Source organism: Cnephaeus nilssonii, assembly GCF_951640355.1.
Source record: "Cnephaeus nilssonii genome assembly, chromosome: 19".
NCBI classification, from domain to species: Eukaryota; Metazoa; Chordata; class Mammalia; order Chiroptera; family Vespertilionidae; genus Cnephaeus; species Cnephaeus nilssonii.
Window position 1 is genome coordinate 21,431,122 of NC_137090.1, and position 14,407 is coordinate 21,445,528.

At 38.9% G+C, this 14,407-nt stretch overlaps 1 protein-coding gene across 1 annotated transcript in view; it reads left to right on the forward strand.

The window, feature by feature from the left end:
* Positions 1–3,576: 3,576 nt before the first annotated feature.
* MED13 (mediator complex subunit 13) overlaps positions 3,577–14,407 on the forward strand; it is an 89,263-nt gene continuing 78,432 nt past the window's right edge. Inside the window, exons 1-2 of the mRNA XM_079798274.1 lie at positions 3,577–4,375; positions 6,121–6,355. Of these exons, the coding sequence (XP_079654400.1) occupies positions 4,310–4,375; positions 6,121–6,355 (301 nt within the window). The 5' untranslated portion in view covers positions 3,577–4,309. The remainder of the gene's footprint in view (positions 4,376–6,120; positions 6,356–14,407) is intronic.

Consider the following 14,407-nt stretch of genomic DNA (forward strand, 5'->3'; position numbering starts at 1 on the left):
TCAGCCTTTTTTCTCTATTGAATTAAGTACAGCATCAAACCATTAAGGTGACCTTAAAGAAAATCAATATCGTCCCCAGGCTCACGACCACTCACTCCACAGCTTAATTGGTCCTTAGCCTTCAGCTTTTGACTCTAGACTTGTATTATCTAACACAGTTGCCACTAGCCACATGTGGCTATTGGGTACTTGAAATACGATTGACCCAAATTGGAAATGTTCTATAAGTAAAAATACAGATTTTAAAGGTTTAGTAAAAAAAAAAAAAGCAAACTATCTCAATAATGTTTTATATTGTCCTCATGTGAAATGATGTTTCTGTTATATTGCAATAAATATAATTTAAAATTAATTTCACCTATTTAAAAATATTTTTTAATGTGGCTGCCAAAAAACTTTAAATTATTTTTTTAGATCTCATTATATTTCTACTGGACAGTGCTGCTGTAGACCCCAGGACTTTTCGGAACCAGGTGGGGAGTGTTAGTCTTAAGGCCAAACGTTGCCCTTTTCTGGACGTTCTCTGTCTCAGGTGATGTAGCTGTGTCACCCTTCTTGGAAGGTAGGTGCCCCCCTAGCCCATTCAGAATGGAGTCCTAAAGAGGCTGAAGGAGTTAAAGAACAGTTTGAGATCACTGAGCAAATCCATATTTCCAAGAGTTGAGGACAATAGGTGATTATCGACCCAAGGCAACATCTAAGATTCACCTTAACTTGGCTGTTCTATGTTACTTGGATTATCTCTTTTAACTGTTGCGACAACTCTCACATTTAGGTGCTATTATTACATACACATTGTACAAATGCGTAAATGGAAGTTAGGGAGCTGGCAGGCGTGGTGTGGTGTTTTGACTCCAGTTGGTCCAACCATCCAATGGTATATCTAGCAAGATTATGAGCTTCCTGTGTATCCTATGCCTTGTCCATACATGACCTGACACATATTAGACGGCCAGTAAATATGTGCAGTAATATGTATATATAGTACGACTTAAACCATGTAGGGATATATATGGAAAAGTCTGGGAAGAAATACATCAAAATGTTAAAAGGTGGTGATGTTTATGAGTGTGTTTCTTTGTAATGTACATTTAAAAAAACTTTAAGTTTTTCTGTATCTTCCAAACTTTTGACAGTGTGCATACACTGTTTTGATTTATTTCCATTACTCTTTAAGTCATGCAAAATGTCATTGAAAGAGAATGTAGGTGGTTACTGACTACTGATGCATTCTCTGTGCTGACATTGCTCTCTCCTCTGCTCCCCCCACCCCAGCATTTTCCATTCCCCTCACAGTTGGTGTCCCTCTCCTCCACTTGGTTTCTCCATTCTCTGTCTCAGTCTCTCCTGCTTTTCCACCTCTCTCTCTCTTTTCCCTCTGCCTCTCTCTGACCTGTTCCTTTCTGTGGCCCTCTCATATTTTTCCTCTGGATCTTCCTCCCTTCTTGTCTCCTATCTCCCTCTTCTTTTTGAGAAGATTAACATTCACATGAAAGGTCAATCAAATGCTACTTTGCACCTGGCAGGTTTTAGGCAGATTCTACCTGCCTCTGGAGTCCTGAAAAAGTGCTCAAGTTGGGGGAGGGGGCAATGGAGAGCAGACTTCTAAAGAGGATGCTACGTTTTGGACAAAATAAGAGGTGGGAGAGGACATTTCCGAGTGACAAAAGCAGTGAGAACAAAGGTGTGCGGGTTCTCTCGGGGAAAGGTGAGCAGAGGCTCTTGCTTTGTTGGGTCTGGGGATTGCTGTCTCCGGGTGCTGGCACTCACTTAGAAGGATGCGGACCTTAGTTGATTTGAGCTCCTGGATTGAATTAGTCCTGGTTGTATAATTGACTTTGATATGTGGCCTTTAGATCTGAATTGGGTTTAATAAGATTTAACTGCTTCAAAGGGCTTTATAAGAATTCATTTTAGCCTTTAAATCTGATTTCAAATGCTACCTATTTTGAGACGGCCTCTCTGACTTTGATGCTCCTCCTCCAGCACTCTTATTGTGCCACAGTTGATACATACCTTATTCAGGCAATCATTTCTATTGTATTTTATCTTACGCTGTGGGAAATGGTTCCTTTATTGCCTCTCTTTAGGAATCTTGAGGGACTGGCAAGTATCTTATTCATATTCGCATCTTAGGCCTAGCACAGACCAGCAACACAATCGGTTGAGCGCACAGTGCTGAATAATGATTTTAAAAGTATATTAATAGCTAACATTTATTAAGCACTGTGGCAAGCCCTATACTTACACTGTTTCAGTCACTGGACACTTTAGGAGAAAAGTACTTTTATTATCCCCATTTTACAATGAGAAAACTGAGAGCAAGAGAAATTTATTTGAGAAAAATATTTGATCTAAAGTCAAATTTGATCCAAGATCAACTAGCAAGTAGAACTTTTTCTACAGGCCTTTGCCTTCAAGATCTGGGCTCTTAACCACCACAGATGAATGAAAGGATGGATGAGAAATGCTTTTCATTCTGTGGCTGAAGAAGTGACATTTATTTTACAGAGGCAGTTATAATTTAAAGTTATGGTAAATCCTACCTCACTGATGTTTCTAACTTTTTGAATCACCTTTCCTCCCCCCCCCGCCCCGCCGCCACCCACCCCCTGCTTTTTTTTTTTTTTTTTCTCTTTCTTTCCTCTCAGGAAAAATCTTGGAACTCCTATATTGAAATGTAACCCAGGCAATAACTGAATGTTTCCTGGGGAAGGAAACCAACATTTTATTAGGTTCCTGTTTCTTGCCATTCATTTGCAAATTTACAAATATCGGGGCACCTACTGTGTGCTAGGAACCTTTTGTTGGCACTAGAGATAGAGTGGTAAACAAAACAAAGTCCCAGTTCTCACGGAGATTACACTCTAGTGGGCACTTTAATAACCACATGAGGTAATGATGACAATAATAATGGATTATGCCAGGCACTGGGCTATCATGCTTTATTTGTATTAACTCAGTTATCACAATAAAACCCTGTGAAGTAGGGCGTATGTTCTCCCCATTTTACAGATGAGGAAAATGAGACAGAAAGAGGTGAAGTGACTCGGTCAAAGTTCAAACCCAGGCAATGTGGCTCTAACTCCCAGGTTCTCAACCACAAGGCTATATTGTTTCTTATATGTTTCTTTCTCAATATGACAACTTTTAAGTGGCTGAGTCCTATCTCAGAACGTCTGACTCCCAAGCCCAGGGCTTTGCGCTGCACCCCAGCGGCCTCCTGAAATGAATGAGAATGGCTCGTAATTTTTGCAGCACTTTCTCTTCCAAAGAATCCAAACTGCTTTCCACGTAATTCTCAGATTTGCGATGCGAACCCTCCCTCTTGTACTGTCAACTCCCCAGCAAGGAAGGAGAAAGCTGGGACCAGGGCCCGGGTCATCTTACACTGGCCGGGGCACCCAGCAGGTGGCGCTCTCTCAGTGGCCAGCTGACGGCTGCCCAGTCTCCCCGGCTCTCCGCCTCCGCCGCCAGCTTCCCGGTCCTGCCTCACTCCCTTCTCTCCCCCCTCCCCACGGAGCCCGGGCCCACGTGACCCCGGGCCGGCCAATGGGCGAGCAGAGAGGGCGAGCTGGTCCCTGTGGCCGCCATTAAAGCGAAGGGAAAACCCGTGAATTCGGATTAAAGGGGGAAAAACACCGCCCGCTGGGCCCACAAAATGGGGGAGACTACGGCGTCCGGGCGGTGAGGCCGCCGGAGAGCAGGCGCGAGGCCGGCTTGGCCCGGGGACCACAGGAAGACACGGCCGGAGGATGGTGTGAGCCGCAGACGCCGCCAGCGCCGCCGCCGCCGAGGAGACCGGGCTAAGGACATCGCCGCTGCCGGGCCGGCGGCCTGGGCTCCTCTCTGGGCTCGCCCTTCCCGCCCCTCTGCGGGCGCCTCCCGCCCGGGGAAGCCTCCGGCGCTCGGGCCCTTCCCCTCTCGGACTCGATTTTAATTATTTATTGTGTAATTTATTATTTTTCTTGTGGAAGGGGCACACATCCTCTCTGTCCCCCAAAGAGGGACGAGCGTCCGCGGGCTCCGCGGCGGCCACAGTCCGGCCAGCGGGGCGAGCGCGGCACGGCCCTCCCGCCTCCGGCGCGGGCCCCGGGCGGCCGGGTGCCGGCGGGCGGGCGGCGGGGGCTGCTCGCGGCGGCGGGGGGGTGGGTGGGGAGGGCGGGCGGCCCGGCGGCCTCCTCTTCCACTGTCCCCCCAGCCAGCACCCCCCCGCCCTCCCCGGTGTCTGCGTTTCTCTCTCCGGTCGGAGGCGGAGGTAATGGCGGATGGTGGGTCGTGGCGCCGGCGGCGGCTGCTGTGAGGGACGATGAGTTCCTCCTTCGTGCCGAACGGGGCCAGCCTGGAAGATTGTCACTGTAACCTCTTCTGCCTGGTGAGTGCCGGGCGCGGGCGGCGGGAGGGGGCGAGGTGCGCCCTTGGGCCGTGGGGGAGGGGGTCCGGTCCGTCCGACCGGGTCCCGGCTAGGCCCCGCCGCGGCCGGCCCCGCGCCGCCGGAGACGGGGCGCTCCCGCACCGCCCTGGGCTCTGTTTGAGGAGAGTTGGGTTTTCTCTGGTCCTGTTTCCGACTCTTTCCCCCCTCAGTCTGGTCTTCAAGAACTTGGGCTCCTTCTCTGGCAGGACATGAACATTTCCTCGGAGTTTGTCGCTTCACTGTTGCTTTTCTCCTTATTGGCCGTGGGTCCCTGCCTCCCACTCCCACTTGTCTTTATGCCTCAACTCCGGTCATTTGTTTCCCCCGGTAGACGGGACCCCGGAACTTACCAAAAAAAAAAAATCTCTTTTCGTTTTGCAATTTTTTACACGAGTCACACTAGCAGAAGGTTAGTGTCTTCCTAAGGTGATTTCAGACCTCTGCAATGAACAGTAGAAGCCATTTCATATGTTTCTCTTTAAACTTTGAAAACAGTTTGCCGTTTTGACAATTTCTGGCCATCTTGCTTTCATTAGAACATGATGTCTGTGCGAGTGGAACAGGCTAAGGGAGGAGGTGCTGTGGTTTTTTTGCGCTAAATATTTGTGTGTTTGTTTTGCCTGCGTGTTTAGCATTTTGAGCAGCCGGCCCCACGTTTTATTGAAAAGTCTGGGGAAGCTGGATGGAGGGATGACAATTGTGTAGGTTGGCCCAGGTCTGGGAGCATCCCACCGTTTTAAGACTTTAAAAAGTACCAACTGTTGCAGATGCTTAGTCCTCGATTGGACAATACTTCAGCTTCAGTGCTTTAAAGTTTCGGTGGCTTTTCTTTTTCATTTTCACTGTGCTTTGAAAAATACTGAGAGAGTATGTGATAGGTAAGTGAGCTGAGTGGGCGGAGCACGACTGGTTGGCAAGTGTAAACTGCCAGTCATGTATCAGCCGTTTCGTTTTGGCACCTGTACCTTGCACCTTTAAGTTAGAGTAAAGGATTACCGAATTCCTTCTGTTGAACTTCTTTCAAGATGCTAAATGAAGACCTTTAATGCCCTTCCCCCTATGAAATTTTTTTGGTACAATGTCCATTAATCAGCATCTCTTCAGATGTAACAAGACAAACGAAGGTTTTACATTTCTGTCTTCTCTGACTCAGTCTATTTTTGGTACTTTTAGGATCAGGTTCTTTGCAGATAGACTAGCACAAATCTGACAGTTCTTTGTGAGCAGCTATTTGACTTCCTAAAAGGGATATGTGAAGAAGTACCAAGAATTTTTTGTTATAGTTCAGACTTCCGTAAACATGAGTCTTTAAAAATTAATTTTCTGTTACAAGTTTGACACCAAGGAACAAATGTGACCAATTAGAATAGAACAGTTTAGGGAGGAAATGTTACTCAGTGTGCAGTATTAAATGCATGTTTATATTTATCACTATTACATTTCTTTTATTTCTCCTTGGGATGCACATTTATTGACTTGCTATTCAGTGACATTCCAGTGTTAATTACTAAACTTTTATTGTCCTTTTACTTAAAATTTTGATTGTTGAATTTTCATAATTAAGCATCTTTTTGTCAATCTGCTTTCAAGATCTTAAGCATATACTAAAAAATTGTAATGTACTGATGAAATAAGGGACTTTAATAGTGAATGTTTTTGACTTGGAATGTGCAGTAATAAAAAATATCTCGCTTTCTTTTCTTCAGGCTGACTTGACAGGAATTAAATGGAAAAGATATGTATGGCAAGGCCCAACTTCTGCCCCTATTCTGTTTCCGGTGACAGAGGAAGACCCCATTTTGAGCAGCTTTAGTCGCTGCCTTAAGGCAGATGTACTTGGTGTTTGGCGTCGAGATCAAAGACCTGGAAGAAGAGAATTGTGGATATTTTGGTGGGGTGAAGACCCTAATTTTGCTGACCTTATTCACCATGACTTATCAGGTGAAAGCAACTTATTTCTAGCTAATGATATAGCAATGTTGTATATTTTCCCCAAAAATCTTTTGTATTAAGAGTTTTTTGTTAGAACAATATTAGGTATGAAGCCAGATAAACATTCAGCTTTATGTTTATTTCACTGTGGTTATTTTATTTTGCTTAAATTATCCATATTATAGCAGGCTTTTTAAACCTTAAATAACTTTATTCTCCCACCACCCAGCTTCTTCATGAATTTCTCAGATAGAGCTTAAGAAAGGAATGTTACATTAACCTAAGAAAAATGAAATCAGAGAGCATAAAGTTCCTAACAAAGTCATATAATACTTTTGAAGCTAAGTGTAATTTAACTTTGAATCAATTCTGCCACTGCTCTCTTCTATATGAATATGCAGACAATTGTAAGAGTATCTAGAAATGTTGTAACTTACTCATATTTTTTCAAGGCATACAGTTAATTTGTTTTATTAACATATGAAGCCTTATGTTAACTTGGTTATTTTGGAAAGTGATTATTGTATTTTAGATACTGTTGCATCAAAGACTATCATTAACACAAGATGAGTGCCAACTTATTTAGCTTTTATTAGGATGTTGGTACATAATCTAAAATGTTACATAGAAGTAAATTTAAAAAATATATATATTTTATTGATTTTTTACTGAGAGGAAGGGAGAGAGGGATAGAGAGTTAGAAACATCGATGAGAGAGAAACATCAATCAGCTGCCTCCTGCACACCCCCTACTGGGGATGTGCCCTTGACCGGAATCGAACCTGGGACCCTTCAGTCCGCATGCCGATGCTCTATCCACTGATCCAAACCGGTTTCGGCCATAGAAGTAAATTTATTGTGAGCAAATTATTAAGAAATCTTTCATTTTATTTTTTTATTTAGGACCAGATGTTACTTTAAAAAGATACTGAAGGTTGTGTACTTTATATTGTAAGAGTCAATGTAAGCTGAATCTCTGATGATAGGAATGTAAATGATTAGTTGTTTGCTGCAAGATACCAAAGACCCAGCAGAATGTTTAATAATGATTATTGACAGGTAAATTTAGGATTTTTAGATTACTAAAAAAAAAGCATTGTTATTTGAAATTGAGTACTCTGAAGTTTCTATTGTCTATAATCTATAGGACCTATTATATTTTTTATCTAATGTAATCCAGATGACTATCTCAAATAAGCAGTTAGTAAGACCAATTTTTGTGCAAGAATGTGTTACATTTGTTTTGATGGTTGCTTTTCATCTTCTAATGAACAGACCCTTCATGTTAATCCTTATTTTTGAGAGTGGTTGCTATTCTTTTATGATAAATGCTTTCTAGCTTTCCAGCTTTCCTAATAACATCTCTGCTGGAGAGTTTAGCCCTTAGTTCTAAGTGTGTAATATTTCCTAATTATGTAAAATGATGTGTTTGTATATATGTATAAGTATATATATATATATATATATATATATATATATATATATATATATGCATATATCTCATGACATAAAATTCCTTTATGGCATCAGCAAGATGATGCTTTTTAATTGCCAAAAGCCAATCCTGCCCACTTCCTTTTTCTTTCATTAATTTGGGTATACTTAGGCTATTTTCTTTATTTTAGGTGGTATAAAAACCACATTACTAAAATGTTCGAAGACTGTTTTAATGTTGATAAACTATAAATTATAGACAAACTATAATTGTTGATAAACTACAGTGACTTCTTGGAGGTTTCAGTCTTCTTAGTAAAGTTGGCAGAGCATCTGAACAGACCATTTTTCTCCCAGATTCCATGAAATACATTTTGTGGAATCAAAGATAATTTTAACAGATACATAGTATTTCATTTTACCATAGTGGGACTAATGTTTTGAAAGTTAAAAGCCTATTAAAGTTAAATGTAAGCTGTTTTGATGCATATTAAAAAAAAACTATGTTGATATTTTTCTAAGTTTCATGTTATGAGTTAAATGTTTTCTTTTGAAACTGCATTACAGTTTAAAGCATTTCTTCTCTAGTTTAATTTTTTAGCATAATTTTAAAAAATGGTAATACCTGTACTTTTAAGATATTGATTTTGAGTGTGAATAAAAGTAATTTTGGAAGATTAGGTTTTAATTGTTGTCAGATTTAACTGAATGCCCTTCAATGGTAAATAACTTTTAAGATTTTATGAGTGAAAGCAATTGAAATAGTCAACCAAAATATATTAGGAGTAGTATATAATCATATATGCTGTTCCAAAGACTGTCCTATACTGTTTTAAACAAGTTGTATAGTCAGTGTTGTTTATATAATGTTCTAACATTTTTTTAACCTGTCATTTGCTTTACAATGTTGTCACTTAAATCAGACATATCCTAAAGAATAGTAAGGTTTTTTCAGATGGAGTTTATTTGTCTCGCTCTTTTCTTTGCCCCAGGGACACACCGTCTGCCTCCCTTTTGGGGTAATTAGTCTTCGCCTCTGTCTCTCTAGCTAACCCATTTTCATTTCTTTCCATCTGTGGCACTCTATTTCCTCCTTTTAAGCTCCCCTGAGAAGAGAGCATCTGGACAGTAAGGGTGGCATCAGCTGCAGGAGGCAATCCTGAGTTCCAAGTGGAGGTGTAGCATTGAGGAAAGGGGAACCGGAAGGACCCAGGTGGTAACTAAAAAGCTGGTTAATTTAGTTTGAGGCTGCTTTTCAAGGCAGGGTCCTTCTGTTTGGTTTAGCACCTACCACATCTTACTACTTAAATGTTTGTAATTATGGTGATAATAATGCCCTTCTTGTTGGGGAAGGAGGAAAGGCATTTCTTTCTGCAAAGATTAGAAGTCTCAGTTTTTCTTACTAACTAAAGTATTCAGTAATAAAAGTACAGAATTGCCTTTGCTTAATCCTCTTACCACCTTTGTGTCATCCATAGTGTATTTTTTTATCCTTATCTGAGGATATGTTTATTGATGTTAGAGAGCAAGGAAGGGGGGAGAGAGAGAGAGAGACAGACAGACAGACAGACAGACAGACAGACAGACAGACATCAGTTTGAGAGAGAAGCATCCATTGGTTGCCTCCCATACCTGCCCCAACTGGGAATGTGCCCTGACTGGGAATCTAATCTGCAACGTTTTGGTGTACTCCAACCGGCTGAGTCACCTGGCCAGGGCCATAGTGTATGTTTTTTTAAAGTTTTTATTTTAAAACAGTTTTTGACTTGTATAAAAGTTGCAAAAATAGTATAGAGAGTTCCTGTATATCCCTCACACAGTTTCTCTTATTAACATTTTACATTAGAATGGTACATCTTCCAACTAATAAATCAATATTGGTACATTAATATAAACTAAGTCTGTACTTTATTTGAAATTTCTTTATCTTTACCTAATATCCTATGATCTCATCCAGGATATACCACATTCTATTTGTCATATCTCCTATTCGAGACAGACATTTTCTCAGGCTTCCCTTGTTTTTTATGATCTTGATAGTTCTGAATAGTCTGGTCACATTCCATAGTGCATTTTAAATTTCTGCCTGTCTGTCTTATATCAATATGTAGCACATGTTTGGGTCACCTTCCTTTCAAGTTTAGCTGATGTATAGAAATAGAACATAAACTTGTTTTATTGCTAATTGTTAAAAATCTGTTGCAGCAAACCAAATCTGATTTGATAAATACTTTAAATCCTCAGTCACTTATTTTGTAGCAGAGGTCAATACTTTTTAGTAAGACCTGTTTTAGTATTTTGCAATACTAGTTAGCATTTGTTCAAAATACCCCTTGAATCGGAAAGCCAAACACTTTTACATATATGTGTGTGTGTGTGTGTGTGTGTGTGTGTGTGTGTGTGTGTGTGTATATATATATATATATATATAAAAGTGTATTATATATATTGATTTGAGAGAGGGAGAGTGAGACAGAGGCATCAGTGATTAGAGAGAATCATTGATCTGCTGCCTCCTGCAGGCCCCACACTGGGGATCAAGCCCACGACTCGGGCATGTGCCCTGACTGGGAATTGAACCGTGACCTCCTGGTTCACGGGTCGATGCTCAACCACTAAGCCACACCAGCTGGGCAAAGCCAAACACTTTAAAAAAGAAAAACAAAACTTTTTGCTCTGCTCCCTCTAAGAGAATGGATAGTTGAATCAATATCAATATGTTTTGATAGAAAGAAAAAAAAAGATTAGGGAACAAAATTCCTCTCTGATTGCAGCCTTTTAAATTTTAATTTATTTTTTAAATTTAAACTTTGTAGCAGACCTTGTTTAGTGCTTATATGATAGAAGTGTAAAGTTGATGGTGGGAAAGTTTTAGCTTAAACCCTCTGGCCAAAAATCTCTATAGTGGCCCTAGCTGGTTTTGTTCAGTGGATAGAGCACCCGCCTTCGGACTGAAGGGTCCCGGGCAAGGGCACATGCCTAGGCTGCAGGCTCAGTCCCCAGTAGGACGTGTGCAGGAGGCAGCTGATCAATGATTCTCTCTCATCATTGTTTTTATTTCTTTTTCTCTCTCCCTTTCTCTTTGAAATCAATAAAAATATATTTAAAAAAAAATCTCTATAGTGGATAGAACTGATTGGTTATTTTACATGTACTGTTAATTTGCTTCAAAGCAAGATTGTTTTACTATCATTAGTGTGCCCTTAAAGGAGAAAAGTTTTCTGGATTTTTCATTCTGTGTCTTAACCTTTTTGGTATTTTATTGCTGTCACCATTTGCTTTTAGTCTTTACTTTAAAACAAAATAAAAACAAAAACTACTCCCTCTCCCAACCTTTGCATCTTTAGAAAAAAAATCATAGTAAGCTAGAATGTGATGAGACTGAGAAAAACTGATACCTTGAAAACTAAAAAACAGGCTCAGAGCCAAAAATATTTATTTTTCCTGAATCCCGTAGTCTATAAATGGGATTTTAGCAACATGTTCAAATACTTTAGTTATGCTGGAATTTCATCATAGTACTGTCAAACTAAATGGGCCGTTGGTTAGTCTTAGAATTGAATTTTGAATGCTTTTTTATTGAAGGGTATTAATTATAGTGGAATTTAACCTTAAGTGGCAGCTTTCACAGTATTGACAGATAAACAACTGCCAAGTATAGGGACCTACAAACTAAAAAATTGTTTTGTGCCCCAGGTAGCCTGAAGAGAGTTAATTTATTTCTATCTTCTGTACCACGATACTTGTGACCCAACTTTTTAAATTGGCTAATCTTCTAGGAACAACTTTATTTGCCATATTTTTTCTGTGTACTGTCCATTTTGAACAAGAAAGTGTTTCTTTAAGTCTTAAAAAATAATCAATATATTAGACTATTTTAAAATCAAAGTTGGTTTTGCCATCTATCAACGATGCTGCCAGTTTAAGGCTCTCAGTAATATTGTTGAATGAATGAATGATGAGTAGGCAATTATTGTTCAAGACAAACACTGGACTAGATATTTAATTTTTCTTTATTCTTTCAGGAAATACATGATATTTTCTACCATGATAATTTTGACCCATTCATTAATCATTAGTGTATGTTTTATTCTCATAGCTTGTCAGAATTATTTAGGAAAAGATTCCTTCTCTCTCAGTTTATCACTGTGGAGATATTTAAAGATGTCAGTTTTGAGAAAAATGTTGCGTATGAGTACTAAGTGTGTTAGCTTTTTTGTTTTTTATTTTTTTGCCCCACTCACAGAGCATTATTTTGATAACCTACCACATACTTTGGTATCACTATAATCTGTGTCCTCAGAAAAAAATACAGTAATCACATTTAGCATTTGAATTTTTGCATTGTTCAAATAAATACTTTGTAAAATAAGTAGCAATGATTAAAAGTTTTAATGCTAATAGTAATGGAAAAGTACTGAAAACCCAGAATTGAAACTTTTCTCTAAGGATAACTAGAGGAAGAAGACATTTATTTAAATGCATGAAGCACACCTTTTCCATTAGGCCAGGGGTCCTCAAACTTTTTAAACAGGGGGCCAGTTCACTGTCCCTCAGACCATTGGAGGGCCGGACTATAGTTTAAAAAAAACGATGAACAAATTCCTATGCACACTGCACATATCTTATTTTGAAGTAAAAAAACAAAACGGCAAAAACACCCGCATGTGGCCCGCGGGCCGTAGTTTGAGGATGCCTGCATTAAGCTATGGTTGATTAAGTTGAAAAGAGGTAGGTAAAGATTTGCCATGTGTTCCTCTTTCCTTCCCTTTCCTAATATAATGCTGTCATTGAGATTTGAGGAGTTGTTTTAATTAGTGTAAGAGGTACATATCACTATGTCTTAGTTGTACCATTTCACTTTTCATATCTTTGAATACAACATGTAGAGAAGTACATTTATTAGGATTATTATAACATTAGGGTATTAGAAGCTTGGCTTGGTAAGCTTCTTGTTTCTAAATGACGCCCCCTTCCTTTCAGGCTTTTTATTGAGTGTTATTAGAATTTAATTCTCATTATTTCCTCAGCAATGAAAAATGAAATTATATTAGTGTAATATAATTTGTCACAGGTGAAGATGTACTCAGAGATTTGTTCGCTTTAGAAAACTCTAAGAGGTGGTCTGTTTTTCTTAGTTTTATGCATTATCTTCATTTAATGTTAATGAGAATTATGGGCATTTGAGGATATAATGTAAAATGAGAATTGAGTTCACTTGAGTTTCTCTAGATAAAATTTAGAGCAATGAGGGAGAAATGCTTGGAAATGAATACTGATTAATTTTCTAAACTACATTTAGTATTCTTAAAATCATTTAACTATAGGTTAACTGAAATCAATTTTTTTAATGAACAAAACCAAAAATTTCAGAGTTTTATATGAAAATATATAAATCATTGTGTTATAGCCTCTGCTATGCCAAAGATTTTTTTTTTAACTTACTCTTTTGGGGAAAAAGGCAAATTCAGTCTCAAGTTTTAAGTGCGTAATTTTCTGATACTTGAAGTTTATAGTGACTACAGCTTTGATGTGTAATGGTAACTGTGTCTTGGATTTTTGATGCTTTAAAACTTAGAAGTAGAAAAATGATTTTGGTAAAGGCTACTTGTGTAGGACAAATGTTACAACCATTGTGCTTCTTAGAAGGTAAGGATTTTTGAGGTAAAAGGCAACAAAAATAAAGTATACTAAATAGATTATAAAGAAGGGAAGAGTTGGAGGTATTTTCAGCATAATTCTCTTAGAATTAAGGACGCATTTTTAATAATCATGTCACATAATTTGAGGCAAAACTCTTAATATAGCTATTTAATTTTGAAATGATAGAAACTGATTAAGCTGAAAGTAGATTGATTGAGAAAGATTTCTTTTCTCTTAGCAACTCACAAATATGCTTGTGATCCAGACCTTTAAACATTAAAGCAATGTCACTATGTGCCACTTCCCTTTTCTCTTAGCCTACTGTTCAATCAGGTGAAACTTGTAAAGCTAAGGCTTTAAATAGAAGTAGATAAGAATATCTATAACATAATAGAATATGAAGAACTTTTTAAATTTAATATTAGTGCCAGGTATTAATGATTTAAAAATTATTGTAACTCTCAAGTTGTCACTTTCAAAAACTTACCTTTTCTTAAAGCTTACCTTTTAAGAGGAAACAGTTAATTTGAAAGATGACTGTAATTTAGGAGACTCTATAAATAACAACAAATTCAACCTTAAAGTTTAAAGTTCAGTCATTATGCTTTTTAGTTAATGTTTATTCTACCAATTTGTCATGCAACTTATGAATATAAATCATGTGTCACTTTAAAATATATATATTTTTATTGATTTCACAGAGGAAGGGAGAGGGAGAGAGAGAGAGAGACATCAGTGATGAGAGAGAATCATTGATCAGTTGCCTCCTGCATGCCCCACACTGTGGATCGAGCCTTCAACTCAGGCATGTGCCCTGACTTGGGGTCGAACTGTGACCCCCCCTGGCTCAATCACTGAGCCATGCTGGTTGGGCCCATGTGTCACTCTTAATGTCTCTGCTTTTATTCAAAAGCATCATAGTTTATTATTTTTCTATGGGTGTAGTGCAAGCATGTCAAACTCAAAGGCTAACACAGGTCAAAT